Genomic DNA, 23,063 nt, shown 5'->3' with positions numbered 1-23,063 from the left:
GTACCCTAATGAGCCTAAAACTGAATCTTTTAATCTATGGCTGCTTAAACTGTGTAAAAACACCCAAACTGGGCCACAGGGCTGCTTCTCTCAGTCCCTGCATAATAAGAGAGGAAATATGCTTTAATGAGTTTGGGTCCCAGGGTGAAAGTTTTCATTAAGGGTCCTGGACAGAAAATGTTTTGGCCCAACTTCTTTCATTTTCTCCATGAAAGTTACCATTTCCCCTGCCACGAAGGCGGGTCCATAGGAATATTTTACCACTTAATAATTTATCACTTTAGTGACTGGATAATGATAACTCAGCATATAACTCAGCTTTGGCTGGCTAAAACACTCCACCGGCTCCCCGTAGCTCACTTACAACCAATATAGCGTGTTCTCCGATGGAACAAAAACCACTGAGGATATTACAAATTGATGTGATTAGTTCAGAAAATAAACTCCATATGCACAACAGCACAGGCCTTGCTCTGCCCTAATAAAAAGTCAACAATCCATTTATAACATTTTGTTTGTTTTTAATTTAACCACAGTGAAGGTAAAGGTAAATTTCCACATTTGCACAACAATCTTGGGATGACATGCAGCAAATGGCCTGAGGTTGGATTCAAAGGTGGTACGAGCTCTACATGTGAGCTACCGGGACGCCTCAGTTCTATTCTGTTCTATTCTGTTCCATTCTTGACGAGACAAGCAGTCCAGCCTCCGTGTCTGGATCGCTCACCCGGACTCGAGGGTCCTGGCTCCGCTGAGGTCGTCGCTCCGCAGCCCTCAGGATGTGGTAGAGCTCCCTGGCCTCCGCCTCGCAGTGCAGGAGCTCGGCCAGGCGGCTGTCCAGCCCCGACACGCTGTGCTGCAGCTCCGTGCACACCTGCTCCGCCTCCGACAGGGTCTGCAGGATCTGCAGGGTCACCACGGGCAAGACAGATTACGAATGCTGTTTAACTAAAGACACTTCTGAGATGATTGATTTGTCTACCGAGCAAACTAAACACACCGTATTTTAAATGTATGAACCATTTTCAATGTAGTATGTTACTGCATCTTTGTATATTTCTTTTATTATGTGCAGGGATGCCCCCAAAGCCATATTTGGCAAGTAATGGCTTTCTGACGAATAAACTACCCTTCTGAACATTTTTCTTTAAGTTCAGCTTTAAACAATACATGAAATTTCTTCATAATCTGAGTTTTCTTGTGAAGGATAACACTGCTTTGGCTGTCTTTGACATCCAGCCCTTTACTTTGTAGTAGTGTTAACCTGAAAGCTTCATCTTTTTCAGCATAGCAGATGAGAGATATGGAGATAGACCGAAAGAATAGACAATAACAGTCATGGTGCACAAAAAAATGTGAAATATGTGTATTATATTTCTTTTGATTTACAGAATACATAGTCATTAGAGTGGGTTTCCTAAACCTATATAGTTTTAATAAGCAGGAATTTCAGTCATTTTTTTTATTTATTTATTTGTGGTTAAAATCCAATGATTACAAAAATAATAAATTACTTCTGGTTTAAGCCACACCCACATTTTCCTGAATCTGAATCCGAATTATTTTGCCCCAAAACAAATATAAATATAAATACAAACAGTGGAGCCTCTGCACAGCTGCACAATGTGGTGGGCAAATCAAACACAAGCTCTCTCTCAGTCACACCTGGGAGCTTCTGGCTGTTATTTACAAAATGCAGTAAGTTGGAATCCGTCTGATCAAATCTGTGTGAATCTTTAAGAGAGAAGGGATCCTCCTCCCTACCTCAGGCACGGCCAGCTTCATTTTCTGTATCTGATCTGCTGAGCAGTCTGGGGAGGGAACCAGAGCCTCCAGATCCACTTCCCTCATCTTCCTCATCATGAACTGAAAGGCAGGAAGACAATGACATTCATGCCAAAATCTATCAAATCATTTATAGCACAGAAATCATAACAGCGTATCAGATAGCACGGTACCACAATATGACATAACAGACTAGAACATTGCTCTTTATCATCTAATAATATTATTACACTTTCTGTGCCAAAAATACACTACTGCGTGGTTACTTCAGAGAGTCCAGGTTTTTGACAACTGCTGATAAGTCACTTTAAATCAATATTTCATGTCTCTTGTAATTACCTGCATAATAAATGGGATTACGTATAGTCTCTTTTGGGTCAGCATTTTGATTCAGTCTGTCAGGGCTTATTGTTTGGTAATGGCCATCAGAATGTATTTTACCTTTCACATAACACACTATGATATAATAAATACAGCAATAAATACAGCTTCTCTCTTTGAAACTGTCTCCCTGTTTATTTGGTTGGAGCAGACTTTTGGAGTTAAACATTCAGAGTTAGGTTCAGTTAGCACAAGAAGGATTACAACTCCATTATGTTTATTCTTACAACATTTTAGACAGATTTATGTGCTATGTGAGTATTCATGTATCTATTTATCTAGTTATTTATTCCTATTCTTATCGATTGTATATGCTACTTTTCTTTTAAAAACTACTCTTTTATTGCACAACTTGCACTGTGGTCACTAGAACTAGTGAGAAACGTTATTTCGTTTTAACCTGTGTACTTGTACTATGGGTGAAAATGACAAATAAAAGGAATCTTGAATCTTGAATCTTGAATCTTGAATCTCCATTCCTTTCATTCGAGGAATGACTGTAACCCGTCCACCCAGCTCACCTGTATTCTCTTCCTGTAGGTGCGTAAAGGGCCGGCCATCACCTCCAGAGGCTCCTTCAGGATCAGTGTTGCCTCCCTGATCAGAGCCTGGAGGTCCTGGGACCTGGCCGGGACGTCAGCGCTGGGCTCGGCCTGGACAGAGCACAGGAAGAAATACAACAATCAGACACATTACAGAAACTTTTAAAAAGCAGGTATCGTCTAAACCCAATCAGAATCCTGTGTAGACAAAAATCTTTCACCCCAAAAATCTGCACGCTTCATTACTTAAAGACTATAAGCCCTCATGCCTATAGAGTGTGTATCTTAGAGTTAAAAAATGTATGCATTTGAATAAGACATAAATAAAAAACAAAATACAGATTAACACATTTATGATTCAGAGCAAAAATCCTTTGCATTCAAATTGGCCTATGGAGGATTACCTAAAGTTTAAATGGAGTCTTATTTCCTGTATCGGTGCAGCGGTACAGGAAATAACTCTGCAGGTTTCAGCTGCACACATGACAGCCATCTGACAATCAGATTATAACAACATCTTTCCAGCGTCTGTCATGCACAACTGAGTAAATCACCTAGAGCCGCGTGATAATACACCCACAATCAGAGACAGTAAAACCTTTTACGATTGCCTCGACGCACACAATAGCTGAGGTGGAGCAGCACTGATTTCGAGGGTGTGAGAGGAGCTGCGACAATAGGAGGATCTCGGCTTCAAATTCCAGAAAACTGATGCATACGGTGAGAAAAAACAACACGACAGGGCACAAACAGAGTGACTCATTTGAAAACAGAGCAGAATTTTTGCATCAATAAATACCCTTTGAGGTATAATGACTGATAAATACACACTAGTGATTCAGTCTATGTCCACTTTAAGAAGTTTTTCTTGTTTGCGATCCTAAGCGCTTAGGCTGAAGCTGATGGTCAAAAAAAATCACATCCCATGTCCTTACCTGACCGCTTTTCCTTGACCTTTGACGGAAAAAGTCATGAGGTAAAGGAAAGACGTGAAGGAGAGTTCATAGGGACTCAGGAAAGGACACAAGAATCTGACTGCACTTACGCTGTTGATGTTGTGAAAATGGACGCCTTGGCCCTGTGCGCTCTTTCATGCAGGTGATATAAACGAGGACAACACGGTGAAAAATATGACTTCACTACCAAGGCTGGAATTGAAATAAAAAAGGAATAAAGGCCAGCAGTCACAAAAGTGAAACCAAACGGTTGTCACATGAAGAACGGCCGCTCACGCTCCCCCTCCTGTCCGCTCACATTTACCCACATGGATCCCGATTAGTGAGATCATATGAAGATAATCATTAGATTTCTGCAAAACAGATACAAATTTACTCTTGTGCATGTCAGTGCAAGTTTCACTGTGAATTGTGGGACTTAAAGGATCAGGTCCGAGGCTAAAGGAGACAGGAAAGAAAGCACTGAAGCTCCTTTCCTTCACCTTGAGAGAACTGGACCGGCTCAAATCATGACTGTCACTTAGATCCTTCCAGGTCTTTTCACTCAGGTAGAAACCTTCCAGAGCAAAAAAGATGAGCAGCTTTTTTCCATTGCACAGGAAGTGATGAGTTTTAGGTTCCAGTTTGTTTGGAATAAACTAGAACTGAGTAGTTTGCATGAGAAGTGACGGCAGAACAAAGGAAGGAGAAACTCAAATTCAATCCAAGGAAAAAGACATCAGAGTCAGATGGTCACTCAGAGGTGGAGAGCAGAGCACAAAAAGTCTCTAAAATTAAAATATACACCAAGTATCTTGCAGATTACCACTTTAATCCCCACATGTGAACTGAACCGTGTGTTTGTGTTGCTGCTCTTTCTCATCAGTGTGTCAGGTTTCCTCCCTCACGCTCTAACTTACAAACGTGGCTCTCTTGGCGAAGTCGGCCCAGTGTGCGTTGAGTCTGCGCAGCTCGTCGGCCAGGCTCCTGCTGGTCTGCGGCTCCGTCACCTCCACCAGGAAGGTGCCCACCTCGTTCAGGTGGGCTTGGCGGGAGCCCCATTCAGCCATGACCTCGGACGTCACCTGCACAGAGAGCATGGACAGGCTGGAGGAGTTTGGAGTGTGCAGGGAACTGTGAACGTGTTATTAATAATATTATAATCTCACTGCTGGAGTTAAACACAGACTGAGAGGCATTAAAACTAAACTAAAGAGATTATTAGAAATATGGGATTAGGGGATTGAAGGTTTTTTATTCTTATTTTTTATTTATTTCTTTTATCTTTATTTACTTATTCAGTTATATATTTTGTTTACAGACCAGATTATAATGGAATATATGCCGCCTGATATTTAAAATCTGATTTTGGGACTCTAATACTAAGAGAAAGCCAATGACATGTTTTGTGTGCCCTGCAAATGTCTGTATTATTTATATTTGTATTTTGCTCGGGTGTGTGGTTTTATCTGTTTGCTTTGGTCCATTAAATGTTAAGTAAGACCAAATTCACACACAGTGTTTTTATTTTTTCAGCCGTAACCATCAAGAGACATGACGGCGTATTGGGGCCCCTGGAGGGGAAAAAAAATATCTCGGAGCCAAGGCAGGGCGGGTAATATTTCAAGAAAAAAAAAAAAAAAAAAAAAAAAAAAAAACACTTTTCGAGATTAAAGTTGTAAACTTACGAGAAAAAACCTTGGGTATTCTCTGAGATTAAAGCTGTACATTTATGGGAAAAAAACTCATAAATTATACAACAATTATAATAAGAACTATTTTTCTGAGTTTTTTTCTCATAAATTTGTGACTTTATAATCTCAGAATTTTTAAGTTTCATTTTTTTTTCCTTTGAATATTATCCCTCTCTCCCGGCTCCATAATTTTTTTTTTTGTTCCCTACAATGGCTCAAATACGCCGCCGTAGAGCAAAAGTCCGCTACGTGTCAACAGTCTTAATACCTTTTTTATTAATCAGCCCCAAAAAATCACCGTCTTCACTCAAAGCTGGACGGTGACAGCTGAGAAATAAAATGTCAAGCGTGACCTAAACGTCCAGTCTGCCCCTCTGTGCTGTGTGTCGTGTTCACACCTCTGTGGGCGGGGCGAGGCCGTGCGCCGCGGCCCCCTGCTCCAGCCACGCCTGCAGCGAGCTCAGGCAGTCGCTGTACGAGTCCCAGGCCGACAGCACCCGTCCCATGGTGCCCTTGGCCGCGGTCACGCCCTCCAGCACGGCGGCCGTCTCCTCCTCCATCTGCTTCACCTGCTGACTGACGTGGTTGTACTCCACCGCTGAGGAGCACAGGATCAATCAATCAATCAATCAATCAATCAAACAGATAAATCAACAAATCCACCTGATGTACTGATTCATATCATAACATTCATTCATTCATTTTTATTTGCTCCTTTCATGAAAATGCACACTAATACAATATGAAATTGGTGCAAAAATTCACAATACGTATTTCAAATTGATGCGTTTCATGATTGGAAAGGAGCAGAGAGATGAAATTAATTCTTATTTTTTTGTCTGCTCCTTACTTGAACACGAGGAATCTTGAATGGTCCGTCATTTCCAGTTACCCACCCTTTGCTCATCATTTACCTGTACCATCGACTACACCCTTGATTACAGCAACATAAAACAAAAATAACCCATAAGTAAAAATTTACAAGCTCAAAACAAATAAAGATACAGTTAAATTTCAGATGCATATTTCCTAATTTCTCTCCTTTATACATTTTTTTTTTTTTTTAAACTGAGCAATATCTTTATAACTCTTTAAGTCATTCTGTTGAGAATTCCAAAGTTTTACACCGGCAACAGAAATATACATTTGTTTTGAAGTGGTCCGAGCAACTGGATGCCTAAAATCAAATTTCCCTCTGTAATTTTCATCTTCTGAGGTGAACACAAAAAGTTTTTGCATGTTCTCTGGCAATACTTAATATTTTTGGCTTTAAACATAACTAATAATGTCTGCATTATCGCCAAACATAAACCATAAAAAGATACAAACAGCAAGCAAATGCTGTGTGTGTTTGTTCAGTTTTAATTTCAGGCACAAGTCCTGGAGAGTGAACTTTCTGTTAAACTCTGAAGCGATTAATCAGGGAGGAGTTTAATTGTTCTGCAGCGACAGCACGCTTACCGAGGGCAGACTTGCTTATGTACTTCTCAGAAACATCCTTCAGCTTGTGAAGGGCGGCTTCCAGCAGAGACGGCAGCTCCTGCTTCTCCACCAGCTCCTGAAAAAAGCGCACAGAGAGAGCGGCCGAGTCAAATCCCAGAGGGAAACTACACCTTTTTTGGATTCGACATGACTGCAGCAGGCCCAGCGCGCCGTGACAGCTCCTCACAACCCTCTCGGTAAATATTTTCAGGTCTTCTTCCCGAGACGCTGAGTTTGAGCAAAGAGCACTCACATGCCACTCGTGCAGCAGCAGCCGCACGGCCTCCTGGGAGATGTAGGGCCTCTTCCAGAGCCGCAGCTTGGTCCTGATCTGCCCCAGCAGCTCCAGCACGGTGTGGCGGTGCTCCCGGTACTCCAGCCTGATCCCATGGTACTTAGCCGTCACTCTCACACTGGTGAACCTGGACGAGACAGGTGACGATAAAGTAGTGAAGCCGAAAAAGAAACTTCATATTGAGTCGTAGAAATGATAAAACACAGGAAGAGGAAGAAACAAAATCCTAAAATCGGGCCGGTCAGGTGAAAAGGGAGAGGATGTATAAAAATATCTCACTCACAAAACAAATCTGTTGATCTTAAAGTTGAACAAAATGAGTCACAAGTGTCAGATAAATGACGCTGCGCCCGGCTGCTGTGATTCATAGTCAACATTATGGGAGAAAATACTTCTGCACACTCGACCTGAACAGGATCCTGACCGGATCAAAATGTTTTCTGCAATAAAGTCCTCGTCGAAAGTCAAGCCAGTGTGTGGGATTCATCTCTACCCCTTCAACAGTCAGCATTATTAAAACACTCCTGCAATCATCTCCAATGTGAGCAACTCTGCAGCTCAAAGTTAGTTCTGCTTCTCTGGTGTCTCCCACTGCAAACCAAAAGCAGGATTTAAAACGTCTGTTTGTGAGCGTATGGGATAGTTAGTGCCAAGATTTGTGCTTCTGATCATTTTTTCTCTTTATTTTCAACGGTTTCTCAATGTCCAGTGATGGCATTTGGATGCATATTCACTTATTTTTAAGAGATACAGCTGCAAATGATAAAAATAATACAGAAAAACGCCATGTTTTGTATCATTTACTGACCCCGGCTGAAGTAAAACAAAAAAAAAAAAAAACTGCATGCCTCCTGGAGAGCAGACGTGCAGAAATAGGTTGATAAACAGCTTTGATATGGCCTGTCAGCAAGCTGGAGGCTGGATGTTGGAGCCTATTGATTCTTTGTATAATTATTTGAATGATTTGGAAATGCTAAGGATAATGATAACTGTTGAGGATATATTGTAGACGAACTATTATTTATATTTCTTTGCTGCTCACGTCCCTCCTCCCGGCCAGGCCAACCTCCTCCTGTGATTAGGGAGTGAGGGCAGCTGGTTTCTTTGGTTTTTCCTTGGTGCTGAAGGAGTGAGGCGAGTGAGGAGTGAAACAGTTTATCTACCGCTAAATTACGGTTTTTATTTGCTTATTGTTTGAAGTCAACCTGGAGAATATTTCTGTTCATTTAAATAAATTAAAGACCCTTTTGTTGAAACTGAAACATCTCCACGAGTGCTTATTATTGAGCGAGTCGTAGACCTCCTCCTCACAAACTACTCTGATGTTTTTTGACTTTATTTTTTAACACAAGAGTAGACATAACACGGGTCTTCGGTTCAGTGAGGGTGCAGGCCAGTCGCTGCTCGTGCATGAGACGAGGATTATAATTTGTTTGAGACAGACTGAGTATATGTTGGATTACGCTGCAGGAGGAGTTTGAGTTAAGTTGGAACAGAAATTTTTACTGTCGTTTGTGTTTGTGTGACCACAGTTACCGGAACCATGGTTTTACCGTCAGACGGCGAGGACAACCTGCGGCGAGAACATAATAAAGTTTGGCTGAAGTGTTCGAGGAGGCGCGCTGAAAAAACGCGGCGGCCTCACCTCCTCTTGATCTCCTCCATCTTGTCGGTGGGAACCAGCAGGTTTCCGTACTCGTCCAGGTTCTGGAACATCTGGAAGGTCCTCAGCTGCTGCGGCATCTCCTCCAAGCAAATCTACCAATCAGTCAATCAATCAATCAATCAGTTTCATTTAATCACACAGCATGGTCCCAATACATATATAAATATATATAAAACAAAATATACAGCAGTGAATGAAATGGACAGTAATAAAGTGAATAAAGGCAGGTTTTCAGTCTTGATTTGAAGATTTCATCTATAATATACAACAATCTGCAACAATATTTAGCACTGAGCATATTTACATGCACATTTATGTTTCAATATCATCCAGAACAAACATTTTTTTTTTTTTTTTTTTTTTTTTATTCATGGTGCTCCACATTTAAACCCCTGACAAAGACACTGGCTCACTTCTCAGTTGAGGTTATATTTAAATTTAGATGCATCTTCATATCTTGGTCCCAGATTTTCCCTTGAATGAATGAATTAATGCCAAATAATATTGTTATTCTGGATGGTCAGTCTCCTTCCTGAATGTGGAACTCTTTGCCTGAGGAGACACTTTCAAAGCTGCGGCGTTTCGTGTTTTTTATCTGATGTGATTTGACACGTCGGTTCGTTCATGGTGTGATGAGGTTTCTCCTATGATTGGTATCTCCTCATTTTCCTACTTTACTGCTCTCGATCTCCTGTGACACACTTTTTCACCTTGAGGCAAATGCATTTTTTTTGTGTGTGTGTTTAGTCGACGGCTGCCTGACCAGTCCCGTTAGCCTGAGGATTTACAGACGTTTTAAAATCCATGGGAAATCATGAGATTCTTCAACTGAAAGGAAACCCCTGAGTCACGGCAGCTGACACGGCAAAGTTTTCACATGACAGCAACAAAATGTCACTAAGGCACACCACCGGACAAACTGTCTTTTCTTTGCAGGGACTTAAAAGAAGTTTAAAAAACCCTTCTTTTTAGCTGAAAGAGAATGCATTAGGGGAATTTAACTGATATGGCGATAGATCCAAAGCTGAAGAATTCACTCAACATGCTGACAATCAAAATTTGTAGTTCTTCAGATGTCAGCAGCAATATTTGTGGAGTGAAATACTTCCAAAGCTGCTCGATTAACCCCCTGAACCCCAAAACCCTCCGGCGGGATGTATTTTATAAAAAAATCGCCAAAATTCAACCGTTTATCATAGCTGGAAGCTTTAAAAACCTATTTTTTAGTCGGAATTTGAATTTTCCGACGGTCCCTAAATGCAACATGTCCGACTTCAGGTGAGACCAACAGTCATGTGGCAAAAATTTCAGTGTGTAGGCAGCAGTGCGTAGCCAGAGGGCACAGAGGGCAGAGGACACCATTGAGACAGCTTGAACTCACAAAAAAATATATATACAGTTGTCCCTCACTATAACGCGGATCACCTTTCGCTGCCTCACAGTTTCGCGGATTTTTTTTAATGCAATTTTGCATGCTTTTTCTTTTTACTGGATTTATTTTTCTAGGAAGGTTTGAACTTTGAGAGTGTTTAAACAAGAGAGAAAAGTGAGAAAATGTTAATGCCTGTCTGAGCAAGTGCAGGAATTGTGGTGTGGCACTCTGTCTGATTTTGGACAGAAAACTGTTTAATGGAGTGGCATGACTCTAAATGTTGGCATGGCTTTAAAAAGAGATTTGAAGGGAACTGTGTGAATTTGCAATAAAAATACTGTAAATAGAAAAAAAAAACAAAAAAAAACGCCTAATTTATACAGGTTGGAAAAATGGCAATATTTCAGGAAATAAATCATGAGAAGCCCTACTTTTTTTTTTTTTCCTGGATCAGTGACACTTGTGGGCACCTGAAAAAATGTTCTGTATATAAATTCCAATGTTTCTCAATTTTTGTAAAATAAAATATCAAAAAAATTCAGTTTGCGTTTTTTACTTTTTTATTATTTATGGCACTATAACTCTTTCATACTGTGTGAAAGACATTTTTGAATGGCTTCAGGTGATAGCCACAGCTGTGCTGTTTCCATAGAGGTGCAGCAGAAAAACAAGCCCACAGTGAGCCAAAATGTGAGGGGAGCAGAAAACACCCAAAAACTGCTTGGGGTTCAGAGGGTTAATTTTGGAATATTAAATGGAATAGGTGTGGTGCTGATATTATAAACTCCCTGGATTATGGCTGGATTATGGCCCATGCGTGAGGTGAACGTTCACCTTGAGCAGCTCCTGTTTCTCTCTGGCGTCGTCGGCGGCCCGGCCGTGGTCCTGGGGGTCGCCCTCCTCCTCGGCCAGCGCCCCCTCCGCCCTCAGCAGCCAGCCGGCCACCGAGTCGAGCGGGGCGGGGAGACTCACGTCCAGCTCGATCTTGTACTCACGGAGCTACATACACCGAGAGAGGTCCATAAACACAGAGCGAGAGAGAGAGAGAGAGAGAGAGAGAGAGAGAGGGAGAGAGAGGACACAGAAAGATTCTCAACACAATTTGTGAAAGCAGGGAATATTTTTGGAAAGAAGCTGGTGATTATCGACACTGTGTGCTGATATTTCATGATGTTTACATTTGATTTTTCATACATAAGGGTAGACTTACATCGGCGTACTGGGGACACTGTAGGGAAAAAAAAATTACAGAGCCAGGGGTAATATTCTGAGAAAATTCTTTGATTAAAAAGTCACAAATTTATGAGACAAATTTCTCTTATACTCTTATGAAGGAACCTCATGTGTTGAAGAAAACCTAATTTTCACTGTTTTTGTTTTTCCTCGTAAATTTGTGACTTTAAAATCTCAGAATTTTTGAATTTTTTTCTCATAATTTTGTGAGTTCTTTTCTCAGAATATTCTCTGACTGTGAATTTTTTTTTTCTTGTCTCCCTGCAGTGACACTCCTACACTATCATACAGACTGTGGTCTTCACTGTATTTTAGTTTATTTATTTTACTGCACTTTTCTAGTCTGTTTTTAATGTGGTTTTATTGTTTTATTGTGTTATGTGTGGCTGTTTTATGTGCTGCTATGGCATTACAATTTCCCTGCGGGGATTAATAAAGTTTATATCTATCTATCTATCTATCTACGACCACAGATTTGAGTGGAACCGACCTTTTCGGCGAGGGAGTCCCACGCCTCCCGGAGAGCTCGCTGCTCCTCGCTCGGTTTCGGGGTTCGTTTCATCGCCGTCAGCAGCGGCATGACGGGGCGCCGCTGCTCGTTAAAGGACACCACGAACGTCTGGAACACCTGGATCACCAACAACAACAACAACAACAACAAAAAAAAAATCCCTGCTATTTGTGCCACCATAATCTGATCTCATTCACAATATTCGGCTGTATTTGGTCAAAGGTGCGACATTTTAATATCAATAAATCATGATCACATTGATTTTGATCATAATTGGATTTTGGGGGAAACTTGCTGGGTTGCTTTACAGCACAAAACAGGAAGAGGGCGCTGTTCTTCCAGTACAAACAGAGCATCCTCTTCCACGGCCTCAACTTTGAGAAATTTGATGATGATATGTTTTAAAATGCGACAGCCGCACAATGTTTTAACTAAACATATGTTTGTGAATTTGCTCGGGTCGTACGTGGTATCTCTCTGCGTAGCTCTCTCCCTCGGTGGAGTCCCAGCCCTCCAGCAGCTCCTCGTACGCCTGGAGAAGCCAGCACGTCACTTCCTGCGCCTTCTGATTGGGCGATGCCTGGCAACACAGCATGCACAAAAAACAGTGACCGGTCTGAAGACGAGCGGGGAAATTCAAAGCTAAACTCTCATTTAACCTTCAAACTTTTTACCGTTCAAAGATGTTAAATCACTCATCAGTTAGTCAGGATGAATGATGGATGAGGATCTTGTTTAGTGAAGCTTTTAATTAAAAAAATTGTCCATATAAAGGATAAAACTGAAGACACAATCATAAATGAAATCATGCAGGTGAGATCAATAAAGCAAAAAGGTTTTATAACAACATCTCACTGCAAAACAAAAAATAAAAGACCACAAGGGAAGATTACACGAAAAAATAAACGACAACAACAGCAAAATGCATCCACGGTAGATAAAGGATAGAGATGAAAATATCTCCCCGTCTCTTGTGGATCACAGACTTGTCAGAGCTTGGTGTGAGCTTGTTAGCCCACAGCCACAGTGGAAATAATTTCTCTTTTGTGTGTCGGGAAACTGTCTAAACCTGTCTGAGGATTTCCACGGAAAGTCTGGGTTTGATCATGACGAGGGTTCGAACGGCGAATTTCCACCACATCCGAAAACGAAGCGAGGGAGATAAACTAGATTAAAATAGATTTATTATGACTCCTTGTTTCTGAGTCCCGGTTTTTGGTTAATCATTTTGTGGAAGCAGGTTTTTCAGGCTCGGGTTATGACAGCCACTCTGATTTTAGTCGTGACGTGTTTTTAGTTTCGTTAGAGTCGGAGGCAGAGCGTACAGGAAAAATGAAGTTTACCACAGCAGCTCTGGTCGGCTCGGCTATATCATAAGGAGCTGCTCTGATTGGACTTAATCTGGGCTGGAGCCGGTGGGCCTGACCAGGGAACACACACACACACACACACACACACACATACACAGCAGTGAATGATCCTCCGAATGCCTGTGTTTACGTCCTCCTTGACATTTAGCTGCAATGTAAAGATTATGAAGCGACTAAATGTGTTGCTGTGCGGTGAAATTCAATAGATAGAGAAACTGCAGCCCCTCAGCCAGCGCCTCATGAGGTTTTTATTGAGTTTCCACTGAGCAGTAAGGACCACCAGGCTGCTCATCTTGAAGTGAAAACACAGATTTTTTAAAGACCCCATGAGAAGGTATCTTGTGCGTTTTTGATTCTGTGTGTTTTCCTGGCTTAAACACAGGGGAACATAATTAAGAGTGAAATCAGCCGGTTCATGTGCCGCTTACAAAGGCGACGAGATCAGAATCAGAGCCAGAATCAGAAATGCCTCATGTCAGAAATACGGACTTAAGTTGCTCAGAAAATAGGTGCATTATGTGCATTAAGTCTAAATAAGTGCATTAATCCTCCAAAATATTACAACAATAAACACAGAAATAACACGGCAGGCAAGACAAAGAAAAAGACTGGGACTCCACTTTTGAACTAGGTGTGTATGTGTGAATACGTGTGTATATATGTGTGTATGTGTGTATATAAGTATGTGAATGTGCGTATGTATATATGTGTATAAATGTGTGTGTATGTGTATGATTAGATAAGATTAGACTTTATATTTCTCTGTATTTTGATAGATTAATAATACAATATTGATGTTAATTACACAGATTTTATATTTTTCTACATGTTCATAGCTTAATAATATAATATTTATGATAATTACTAGAGTATGATACAATATATACGTAACATGTAGGAACTCAAGGGTTAGGATCATATAAGTTTTTAACTTCTTCCTCCTCCCTTTTGAACATGGGCCGGCCATCTAGGAAATGGCATTGAATTTATTGATCTCTTTTGTACTTTTGTACTTTTTTGTCTGTTGTCGTTTATACAACATGTTCAAAATAAATAAATAAATAAACAAATAAATAAAAATACCTCAGTGGTCGGCAACAACGAGGGAAAAAGGGATTTTGTTTTGAAAAGTATCACCTAAAATGCAAGTTGTTGTTCATATGGAAAATGGTGGGTTAAATTATTGTTTACGTGACTGTGCCACTGCAGCTTTCACGTGGGAGCCAATATCATGTGATAGTTTCTATTGTACTCCGGTGGTTTAGCGCGCCCACGCCCTCCTGCGTAAAAAACCTGGCAAACCAGCCACGAAATCACTGTTGGACATTTTTTATTTCTACCTTCTGATGCGGTGTGCAGGTCACCTCTTATTACATTTTAATGGGAGTTCATTTCATGGGGACTTTAAGGCTGACAAAAAAAACAAAAAAAACAAAACAAAGACTCCACTGTGGAAAAGCATGAGGGCTTCCATGGAAAACAATCTCTGCATTCGTTTTTTTTTTTTTTTTTTAAAGTTGGTCATCTCACGCCTCCAGTGCTGAAAGTTTCCCAGGAGACTCTGATTGATCTGTCCTCCATCCACAGGATTAGTTAAAAAAAAAAAAAAAAAAAAAAACTCCTGGAGGTGAAGCAACAGTGTAACAACAACCGCAGTAAAAACTCAGATTTCCAATGTGGTTTCATCGGGAACCTGAGTCGGCAGGTGTGCGGCTGCCGAGCGGGACGTGACCTGGCATGAGCTCTGTGACGGGACGATGCCACGAGGATCTCTCTCCTCGCAGGAACACACCCTCCCTGCGGCTGACGGCTCGCTCGCAGAAAACAGGACCAACTCGTCCCAAACTGCATGATCAGTCCTGTTGCTCATCGACACGTGATTTGACGGCAATCTTGGCTCCGAGCAGCTGATTTTTTTTCCCCCCCTTTCTTTTATAAATCCAGTCCTCTTGCAAAATAAGTCTCCTGACGTGGCTTAATCAGGACGGATTCAGATCTTTTCTCACTTCTGGGTGGTCCTAAAGTTTATTTAAGCCACACTACACCGCAGGAATGAGGGTGAAAATAATCCTAAGAGTCCCTGGTGTCTTCCAAATGAAACACACTGCCATGCTGACAACACTTGAGGCAAACATCTACCTATGTGGTGTCTATTTATTGATTTATTATTTATTGTTTATTCATTCGGTTATTCTATTACTTACTCACTTACTTATTTCCTCATTTATTGCTGGAGAAAAAATGTATTTCCTGAAATTTCCACCTTTATCTCATTTCAAGGCGTCTCAAAAATATTGCAAGGTACAGTAACATTTCATTGTTAGTAGTAAATCTGATCCAAAGATGTGTGGATGTCTCTCAACACACAGTCAGGTGAGTAGGTTGGTGGGTGGGTGGGTGGGTGAAAGGTGAGATAATGAGAGGTGAAAGAGCGAGAGGTGGGGCGTGAGGGTCGGGGATACCTGTCGCAGAGGTGAGGCAGAGATAGCAGGAGTGTAGTGAACAGGCAGGTTGATGGGAGAAGGACTTTTAGGAGGAGTCAGGTATTGTGTCTGGGGGAGAGGAGAGGAAAGGAGAGGAGAGAGAAACCCAGAGTAAAACAGAAAGTCTCAGTGGAAAGATGCAGCGCAGCATAGCAACAGGGCTTCGAGACAAACATCAGCGTTGCCATGACAACCAAACTCGCAGCCCCACCGAACAGCTGAGCTCCGTGCTGACGGTGCGGCGCGTCTTAATAAATCGGCACCGACAATGAGACCCGTGTTCAAATGTCGCTGCGAGGTCAAACGATCAAACGGGGCAACGCATGACTTGACAGGTTTTCCTGTTGTCACGGCAACATGGGGTGTGGATTTTTCGGCCGAACAGAGATTCAATTCAGCGATGGAATTTGATCTGAGTTTGTAAGGCGCATTCAAGTCAACGACTAGCTAAAATGTTGTATCTCAGTTAAAAACGTGCAATAATTCAAGAATAGAATAATAATATCCAACAATCAATAATACAATCAATGCACTGATGCAATGAATTATCTCATCATCACATTGAACTCTTGTATTTTGGCATTGAATTGTTAGATATTAGAGTATATGGAGTGCTGGTATAGAGGACAGGTTATCTTGACAATACCACCTGATGTAAAAATAAATGAATAAATAAATAAAAGGTTTTAAAAAGTGCACTACAGACCTGCATGTCTTCCTCTGGCACCGGCAGGTCTCTGGAGTACTGCAGGAACTGGGCCACGTAGGTCATGATGGACTTCTCGTCCGGGTCCCGAACGTCCACATCTGCATCCAGATCACAATCGTCCATGATCAAACTGTCTCTGCGCGGCCACACCGCCACACACTCAGCTCAGCTCAGCTCAGCCCGGCTAACACGACGAGCCGGCGCCTGAAACCGGACTCGCTCAGAGGGTCGATACTGGAACCCAGGAGCCGGAGCTTTGGAGGTCTGATAATAAAGTGACAGGCTAACAGGCACGACAAGGCCGAACAAATGAGGGTTTGATATCAAATCGAAGCAAACAACCGCCGAGCGAGTCAGCAGACCGTCAGATCGTCATCCCCACCCCCCACCCCCCCTCGCGCCCCGGGGCCTGCGGGGCACGGCACAGTCACAACAGACAGCAACACCCTGCAGATTCACCGCTGCTGAATAACATCACTGTCAGAGACGGGACGAATCATATTTGGAATGAGAGCATAATCGCCATGCAGTGTTTGGTCTCTGGTGAAGAGCTACAAGAATCAACCCGGGACAGAGAGTGTAAAAAGATGAAGGACGATGGATCCATGAATCATCCACGTGGGTTTTCTGCTTGACTCTGTGCCATTAAACCAAGTCGCTAAACCGCTTTGGCACTGGCGCCAGGAAGACAAATTCATGTTAGAGTGACCTGAGAAAACACCGCCGGCTTTCCCCCAGTCATCTGCACTTTAAAGGCTTTAAAAATCATGGCCTTAAAAATTGACAATTTGTAAACAGTCTGCACCGCATGGCCCGAGACGACCAAACAGACACCTGATGGACTGTGGATGATTTGTTTACTGAAACTGAAATGCAAAAATGTCAGATAAATATAGGACCAAAACCTGAGATGGCATTTCGCTGAAGAACCTCACAGCTTCTCAGTTTTGATTCTTCTGGGAATCATCTCTTCTAAATAATGTTCTCTAAAACTGAAGTCGATTCCGCAGAAATTCAAGACTCCTCTGATCCAAAATTCGAGGGAAAAGACGTCACAGTGCCGGACACTCTGTGCTGGAAAACATGTCAATTAACGATTAAAATGACAACAAATGACGACAAGCCTGGCTCTGAGCGGGGTGTGTGTGTGTGTGTGTGTGTGTGTGTGTGTGTGTACCGTCGGGCTCCAGCAGCCGGGGGATCCTCAGCTCCCGCTCGGCGATGCGGAAGGCCTCGTCCAGGTTCTGCTTGTTGGTTCTGGTCCTGGCCTTGGACAGGTCGACCAGGTCGGGCCGCAGGGCGTACAGGACGGCCAGGAAGACCACGCCGCTCCTCCAGCTGCCCTTAAAGTCCTTCACGTTCAGCGTGCAGCCGGCCCTGAGCCACAGGACGCACCTCACGTCATTATACTGCAGTAATACCACAACTACTGCTGCTACTACTAGGACTACACCAATTACTACTGCCACTGCTAATATTACTGGGATTACTTTTCCTACAACTAACAATAGTACAAATGCTACCACTGTCTAATGCCACTAATACAAATATTTAACAAATATTAATGCTACTAATACTGCTATTACTACCACATCTGCTTCTATGACAAGTACTATTACTGCTAATGTTACTTTACTACTTGAGTTACTCCGACTATTACTACTACTACCACTGCTGCAACTACTGCTGCCTCTACTGCTATTGTTACTGCTAGAGTTATTATTGCTATTACTACTAAATAATTAATAATAAAGTGTCGTAATGTGTGGCTTTGTGATTCCCATTGGTTTTTATTTGTCTTTTCCTTTGTTTTGTCTTTATTGTTTTCATTGCTTTCATTGGTGAGTGTCTGTTTTCATTTTATAAATTGTATTTTTACTTCCTGTTTTTACCCTGTGTACATGTGTAGCTATATAGATAGACAGATAGATAGATATAGATATGTATAGATATAGAGACAGAGATAGATATCGATATATATATGTATACACATTTATATATATCTATATATCTATATATCTATATCTATATCTATATCTATATATATAGATCTATATATATAGATATAGATATGTATAGCTATAGAGACATAGAGATAGATATCGATATATATATGTATACACATTTATATATATCTATACATCTATATCTATATCTATATATATCTATATCTATATCTATATATTTATATATAGATATAGATATAGATATATATAGACATAGATATAGATATAGATATAGATATAGATATATAGATATTTAGAAAACGTATAAAGGACATAGTTTAAGAAGATCAAAACAAACAAACATAATTTAAATGAAACTGCAAAAAGCAAAAACAACTCCATAGAAGCTGAGAAACCTTATTTAAAAAAAAAAAAAAAAAATAGACAATACAGAACAGGGAGTTTGTCAGCGCCTCAGGAAACAGATGCATGTCAGTCTGTCCCTGTTTGTCCCTTGATGCGTTTTGACATGTTGTTTTCCAGGCAGGACTCTTACTTGTGGCACTGCTCGCGCACCCACAGCAGCAGGGCCTTCTTAGCCGAGACCCTGAAGCGGCTGTGCAGCGGCGAGCCTCGCGGCGGGACGGGGCTGCTGCCGGCCGAGCGGCTCGACAGGCTGGAGCGAGTGTCCAGGCTGGCCAGCGACTCCATGGACGACTGACGGGAGCTGAAGGACAGGCCGCTGGCCAGCTCCTCGATCTGAAACACACCACCCACACACACACGCCACCGTTTACATGTCAAGCATTTCCATCTGAAAATGACAACCTCATGACAAGTGGAGTGCGCTCTTTTAAATCCCTTTTTTCCTGTGTGTGTGCAAAAAACTGAGGAAAAAGTATAAAAAAGAGGAAGAAACGAACAAGGAAATTATAAAAACAACCAAAGAAACAGGTTAAGATGGGAACCGCAATGAAACAAAGAAAGAAAGACACAAAGAAACCTACAATAAAAAAACAAACAAACAGACAAACAAAAAAAAAAGATGGATTTAATGAGAAAACGTAAAAAGACTCACGTGATACTGTAGGATGATGGTCCATATGAGGCCCAGGATGATGGACGGCTTGCCATCGATAATGTCGGGAATGTTTATGTTGACTAATTTGATCTGGGGAAAAAGCAGGAAAACGAAAATATTTCTCATCTCACATGAAAACCTCCACAGAAAACAATTAAAATGCCATCCCACATGCAGACACCGTTTGACCAGGCACTAACAAGACGCTTCATCCCTCCTTGTTTCATCAAAAATCAGTGCAGCGCTCTTCATCATTCATAATTTGGATTTGTTTAACAATTACAGCTCCCCTATGAGGACAATCGGTGTGATTTATAAGGACAGCTGATGTCAAACTAATAGACTAAGAGATAAGAAGTAAAATGATTAACAATTTCAAACTTTGACCCAGAATTATAATGATTATGAGCCACTCAGTGTAATGATCTGGAGCAGCAGAATGAAATGTGTCGTCCCTCCATTCCTGCCCTCATCAGAATCAGCAGAGGTGGCAAATTTTACATAAATTTAAAAAGAAATGCACTTTAAACTTTCACTTTGGCTGCTTTCCCTGCTCGGTCAGGTTACACTGGATCCACATCACATCTAGTGTGACACTTCCACGTCACTTTAAGCTCATTTTCACTGCCACGTAGCAGCAGCTGTTAGAGAAGTAAAGCTGTAAATGTTAGAAACGGCAATAAAACTGATGAAGTTGAAGACGATGATAACACACGACAAAGATATTTGCCTCTGGGACCCCAAATTACTACGCAACACCCCTGAAAATTGGAAAAGTGTTGCATGGGGCAAAGTGTTTGAGTTTGGGATTGTCACCTTTAATTTTAGCGCCACCATTAGGTCAACGGGTGTAATTTTCCAAACTGGATCACTGCGTAAAGATGCATCACCACACCGAGTTTTGAGGAAATCACACCAGTCGTGCCTGAGATTTCTGGACTGATGGACTGACACACACACACACACACACACACACACACACACACACACAGAGGGAGAGAGTTCCTACCGATTTCTTCTTTAAAAAGGCCAGGGCTTTCTCGATGTTGCTGCGGTGCTGAAACATCCCCCTGCCTCTCTCCCGACTCTGCAGATCCCACAGGACAAAAACTACATCATCACAACTTTCATTTCCTCAGAGGACTCTGTTTATATGACAAATATGTTTACGCTTACACCGTGCATTAAAATCACCACACATTCTTTATAAATTCATTTATGTTGAATGACATCACAGCATGGATTTATGGCTTGGAGCAGCCTCAGGCCACAGACACGGCTGCAGTGTGAATATGTTTTTTCCAACAGGAGTGGAGCAGCCGGGAGCGGGATCCCTGAAAACGTCGTGTGCTTTCTGCTCGTTAACCGGAGAGCTGGAGCGACGCCCCGCTCGTTTCGCATGGCTGCAGAGCCCGTCTGCCGTCGAGCGTTCATTCGCTCGTGTGATGACTTTACAGACGGAGAAACCGAGAAAAGCTAAAACAAACATCAGTTTCACTGCAGAGGAGGATCAGACCTGCTGCAGCATGTAGAGGCGCTCTGAGTTCAACCTTCTACTGGTATATGTTTGTGAAAGTCGACTCGGTGCACGCCAGTTTTGTGCCAATTTTGGTGCTTTTTATGACACAAAGGACATGAATTTAATGCTTTCCCCAAGAAAAACTCGGGAAAGTGTGGAAAAGTCACTGAAAAGTCTCTGAAAAAGCATTTAAACCATCACTGGACACTAAAACTCTCCACTGAAAGCTTTAGGTTTGTTTGCAGCAGCTTAAAGGAAACAGACACTTTAATATTGTTAGATCTCATCAACCTGTGATGTTCAGTGTATTCCAGGAGTTAATTTGGGAGTTTATTTTTGTGGTGTGCCCTCTTTCCCTCAACATGTTTCATGCACCTTGACTACAGGCAGTGATCTCCTCGTTTTCCTAGAAAGAAAGCTGACTGTGGGTTTTGCATGCAGGAGGAGAGAGCAAAACACAATTGCAAGTCTTTCCTGGTCAAATTGCTGTATCTCTGTATTGCAGCGTTGCATCCTGGTCATGTCTCTGTCCTCTCCTGCAACGAATTTCTCTGGGAAATCTCTAGAAAGAAGGCCTCGCTCTCTTTGATTGTGTGGCACTGAAATCAAAACCTGTTTTTTTTTGTGTGTGTGTGTGAGTGTGTGTGCTGGGTGTTAACGTGTTTCTGGGGCAGGGAGCGGCAGGTTACGGGCTGCCACCCCTGAAGCTGTTGTGTAAATATTCCCATAAACCAGTGGAATGATTTTTGTTAGGCAACTCCTTCATCCATTTATTCTGCACATCTCTTGCACCTCTTATTATTTTTTAATGTTGTAAACCAGCAGCTGATGACCATATCAAAGTTTACAGGTGGCTGGTGTAAATTCACCACCCTGGTTTGGCCTGTTTGCTCCACATTGTGCAAGTAAACACAACATTTTGCAAATCATACCGGGGGAATGAAGACTTCACAACATCATAATCAAAATCCCTCAGTTTTCAAATGTGAATTCTCGGTTGAAACAGCCGCCTCATCATGTTCTGCCTCTGCATTGAACAAAGTCCTCAACATTCATAAAACCACACCGCTGATTATCGGCTGTGGAAAGCAAAAGGTTTCCCTGGGGACTATTTTCCCTGGCGGAAGGAGGAAGGAGTTTTGTCGCTACTCCAGTTTCAAGTCATCGAAACACAACAGTGCTGCTGCTTTTAGGAAAACTAATGTGGACGACTTTATTCAGGTGATGTAAAACTGGCGTGAAGAAAGTTTGAAGTTCATTTACAAATCGTGGTGGAATGGATGGAAACCAACGGCTGGAGGAAAGAGGGAAAATCATACGGCAGCTCTAAAATACCACTGCTGGCTTTGGGAAAGGATTAGCAGAGATGTAAAGGATATACATTTTGTAGATATTAGATTAAATATGCAAAATCACAGGTGTGTTGGTTTAGGTGTTGAGCCGGGCGGAGACTCACAATGCGCTGGCCGCTCATCACCTCCAGCAGGTCCAGCAGTTTGGAGCCGTCACGGAAATCGGTGAACAGGTCCACGACCATGCATGGCGGCCTCCTCTGTGACACACACACACACACACACACACACAAACACAAACACAGAGACACGACAATAAATAAACCTGATGCACCCAAACAACACCACCTACACATGCATCCCAGCAGTGTGTGTTTGTGTGTTTATGTGACTGCACAGGTTCAAATAGACATACACAGTTCTCTAAATTTTAATTTTTCCTCCTGAACTTGCCAGTGCTACACAGACCTGGGCAAAACTATTATTTTGAAAATGCCTCTCCGGTTTTGTTTCAATGTGCCGTGCCAGATGGGAGGGGCTCACTGCTCCCGGCTCAGATCAGTCAGCTGATTTGGCAGCCACAGGAAAACATGTGCCAAACTGACTCACACATGCTGATCATACTCCGAGGTCTGGCTGCTAAACAAAAACAAAAACAAAAACAAAAACAAAAACAAAAACAAAAACAAAAACAAAAACAAAAACAAAAACAAAAAACGGAAAAAGTAAATGTATATAAAGTCCTCTTTGATTGGCCTTGTTCAGGT

General features: G+C 41.9%; 1 protein-coding gene across 1 annotated transcript in view; it reads right to left on the bottom strand.

Moving 5' to 3' along the window:
- Nucleotides 1–23,063, bottom strand: part of syne2b (spectrin repeat containing, nuclear envelope 2b) — a 175,809-nt gene that overhangs the window by 144,729 nt on the left and 8,017 nt on the right. The window contains exons 3-20 of the mRNA XM_030044847.1: nt 22,461–22,556; nt 20,495–20,572; nt 19,483–19,575; nt 18,961–19,163; nt 17,636–17,835; nt 16,456–16,556; nt 12,363–12,476; nt 11,876–12,013; nt 10,987–11,151; nt 8,760–8,872; nt 7,073–7,241; nt 6,799–6,895; nt 5,736–5,935; nt 4,568–4,728; nt 3,526–3,538; nt 2,688–2,819; nt 1,765–1,866; nt 728–904 (exon numbers count right to left, since the gene is read on the bottom strand). Of these exons, the coding sequence (XP_029900707.1) occupies nt 728–904; nt 1,765–1,866; nt 2,688–2,819; nt 3,526–3,538; nt 4,568–4,728; nt 5,736–5,935; nt 6,799–6,895; nt 7,073–7,241; nt 8,760–8,872; nt 10,987–11,151; nt 11,876–12,013; nt 12,363–12,476; nt 16,456–16,556; nt 17,636–17,835; nt 18,961–19,163; nt 19,483–19,575; nt 20,495–20,572; nt 22,461–22,556 (2,352 nt within the window). The remainder of the gene's footprint in view (nt 1–727; nt 905–1,764; nt 1,867–2,687; nt 2,820–3,525; nt 3,539–4,567; nt 4,729–5,735; nt 5,936–6,798; nt 6,896–7,072; nt 7,242–8,759; nt 8,873–10,986; nt 11,152–11,875; nt 12,014–12,362; nt 12,477–16,455; nt 16,557–17,635; nt 17,836–18,960; nt 19,164–19,482; nt 19,576–20,494; nt 20,573–22,460; nt 22,557–23,063) is intronic.

This window comes from Myripristis murdjan, chromosome 22, assembly GCF_902150065.1.
Source record: "Myripristis murdjan chromosome 22, fMyrMur1.1, whole genome shotgun sequence".
NCBI classification, from domain to species: domain Eukaryota; kingdom Metazoa; phylum Chordata; class Actinopteri; order Holocentriformes; family Holocentridae; genus Myripristis; species Myripristis murdjan.
Note: the sequence above shows the minus strand (reverse complement) of the source record. Positions and strands in the feature narration are given on the sequence as shown.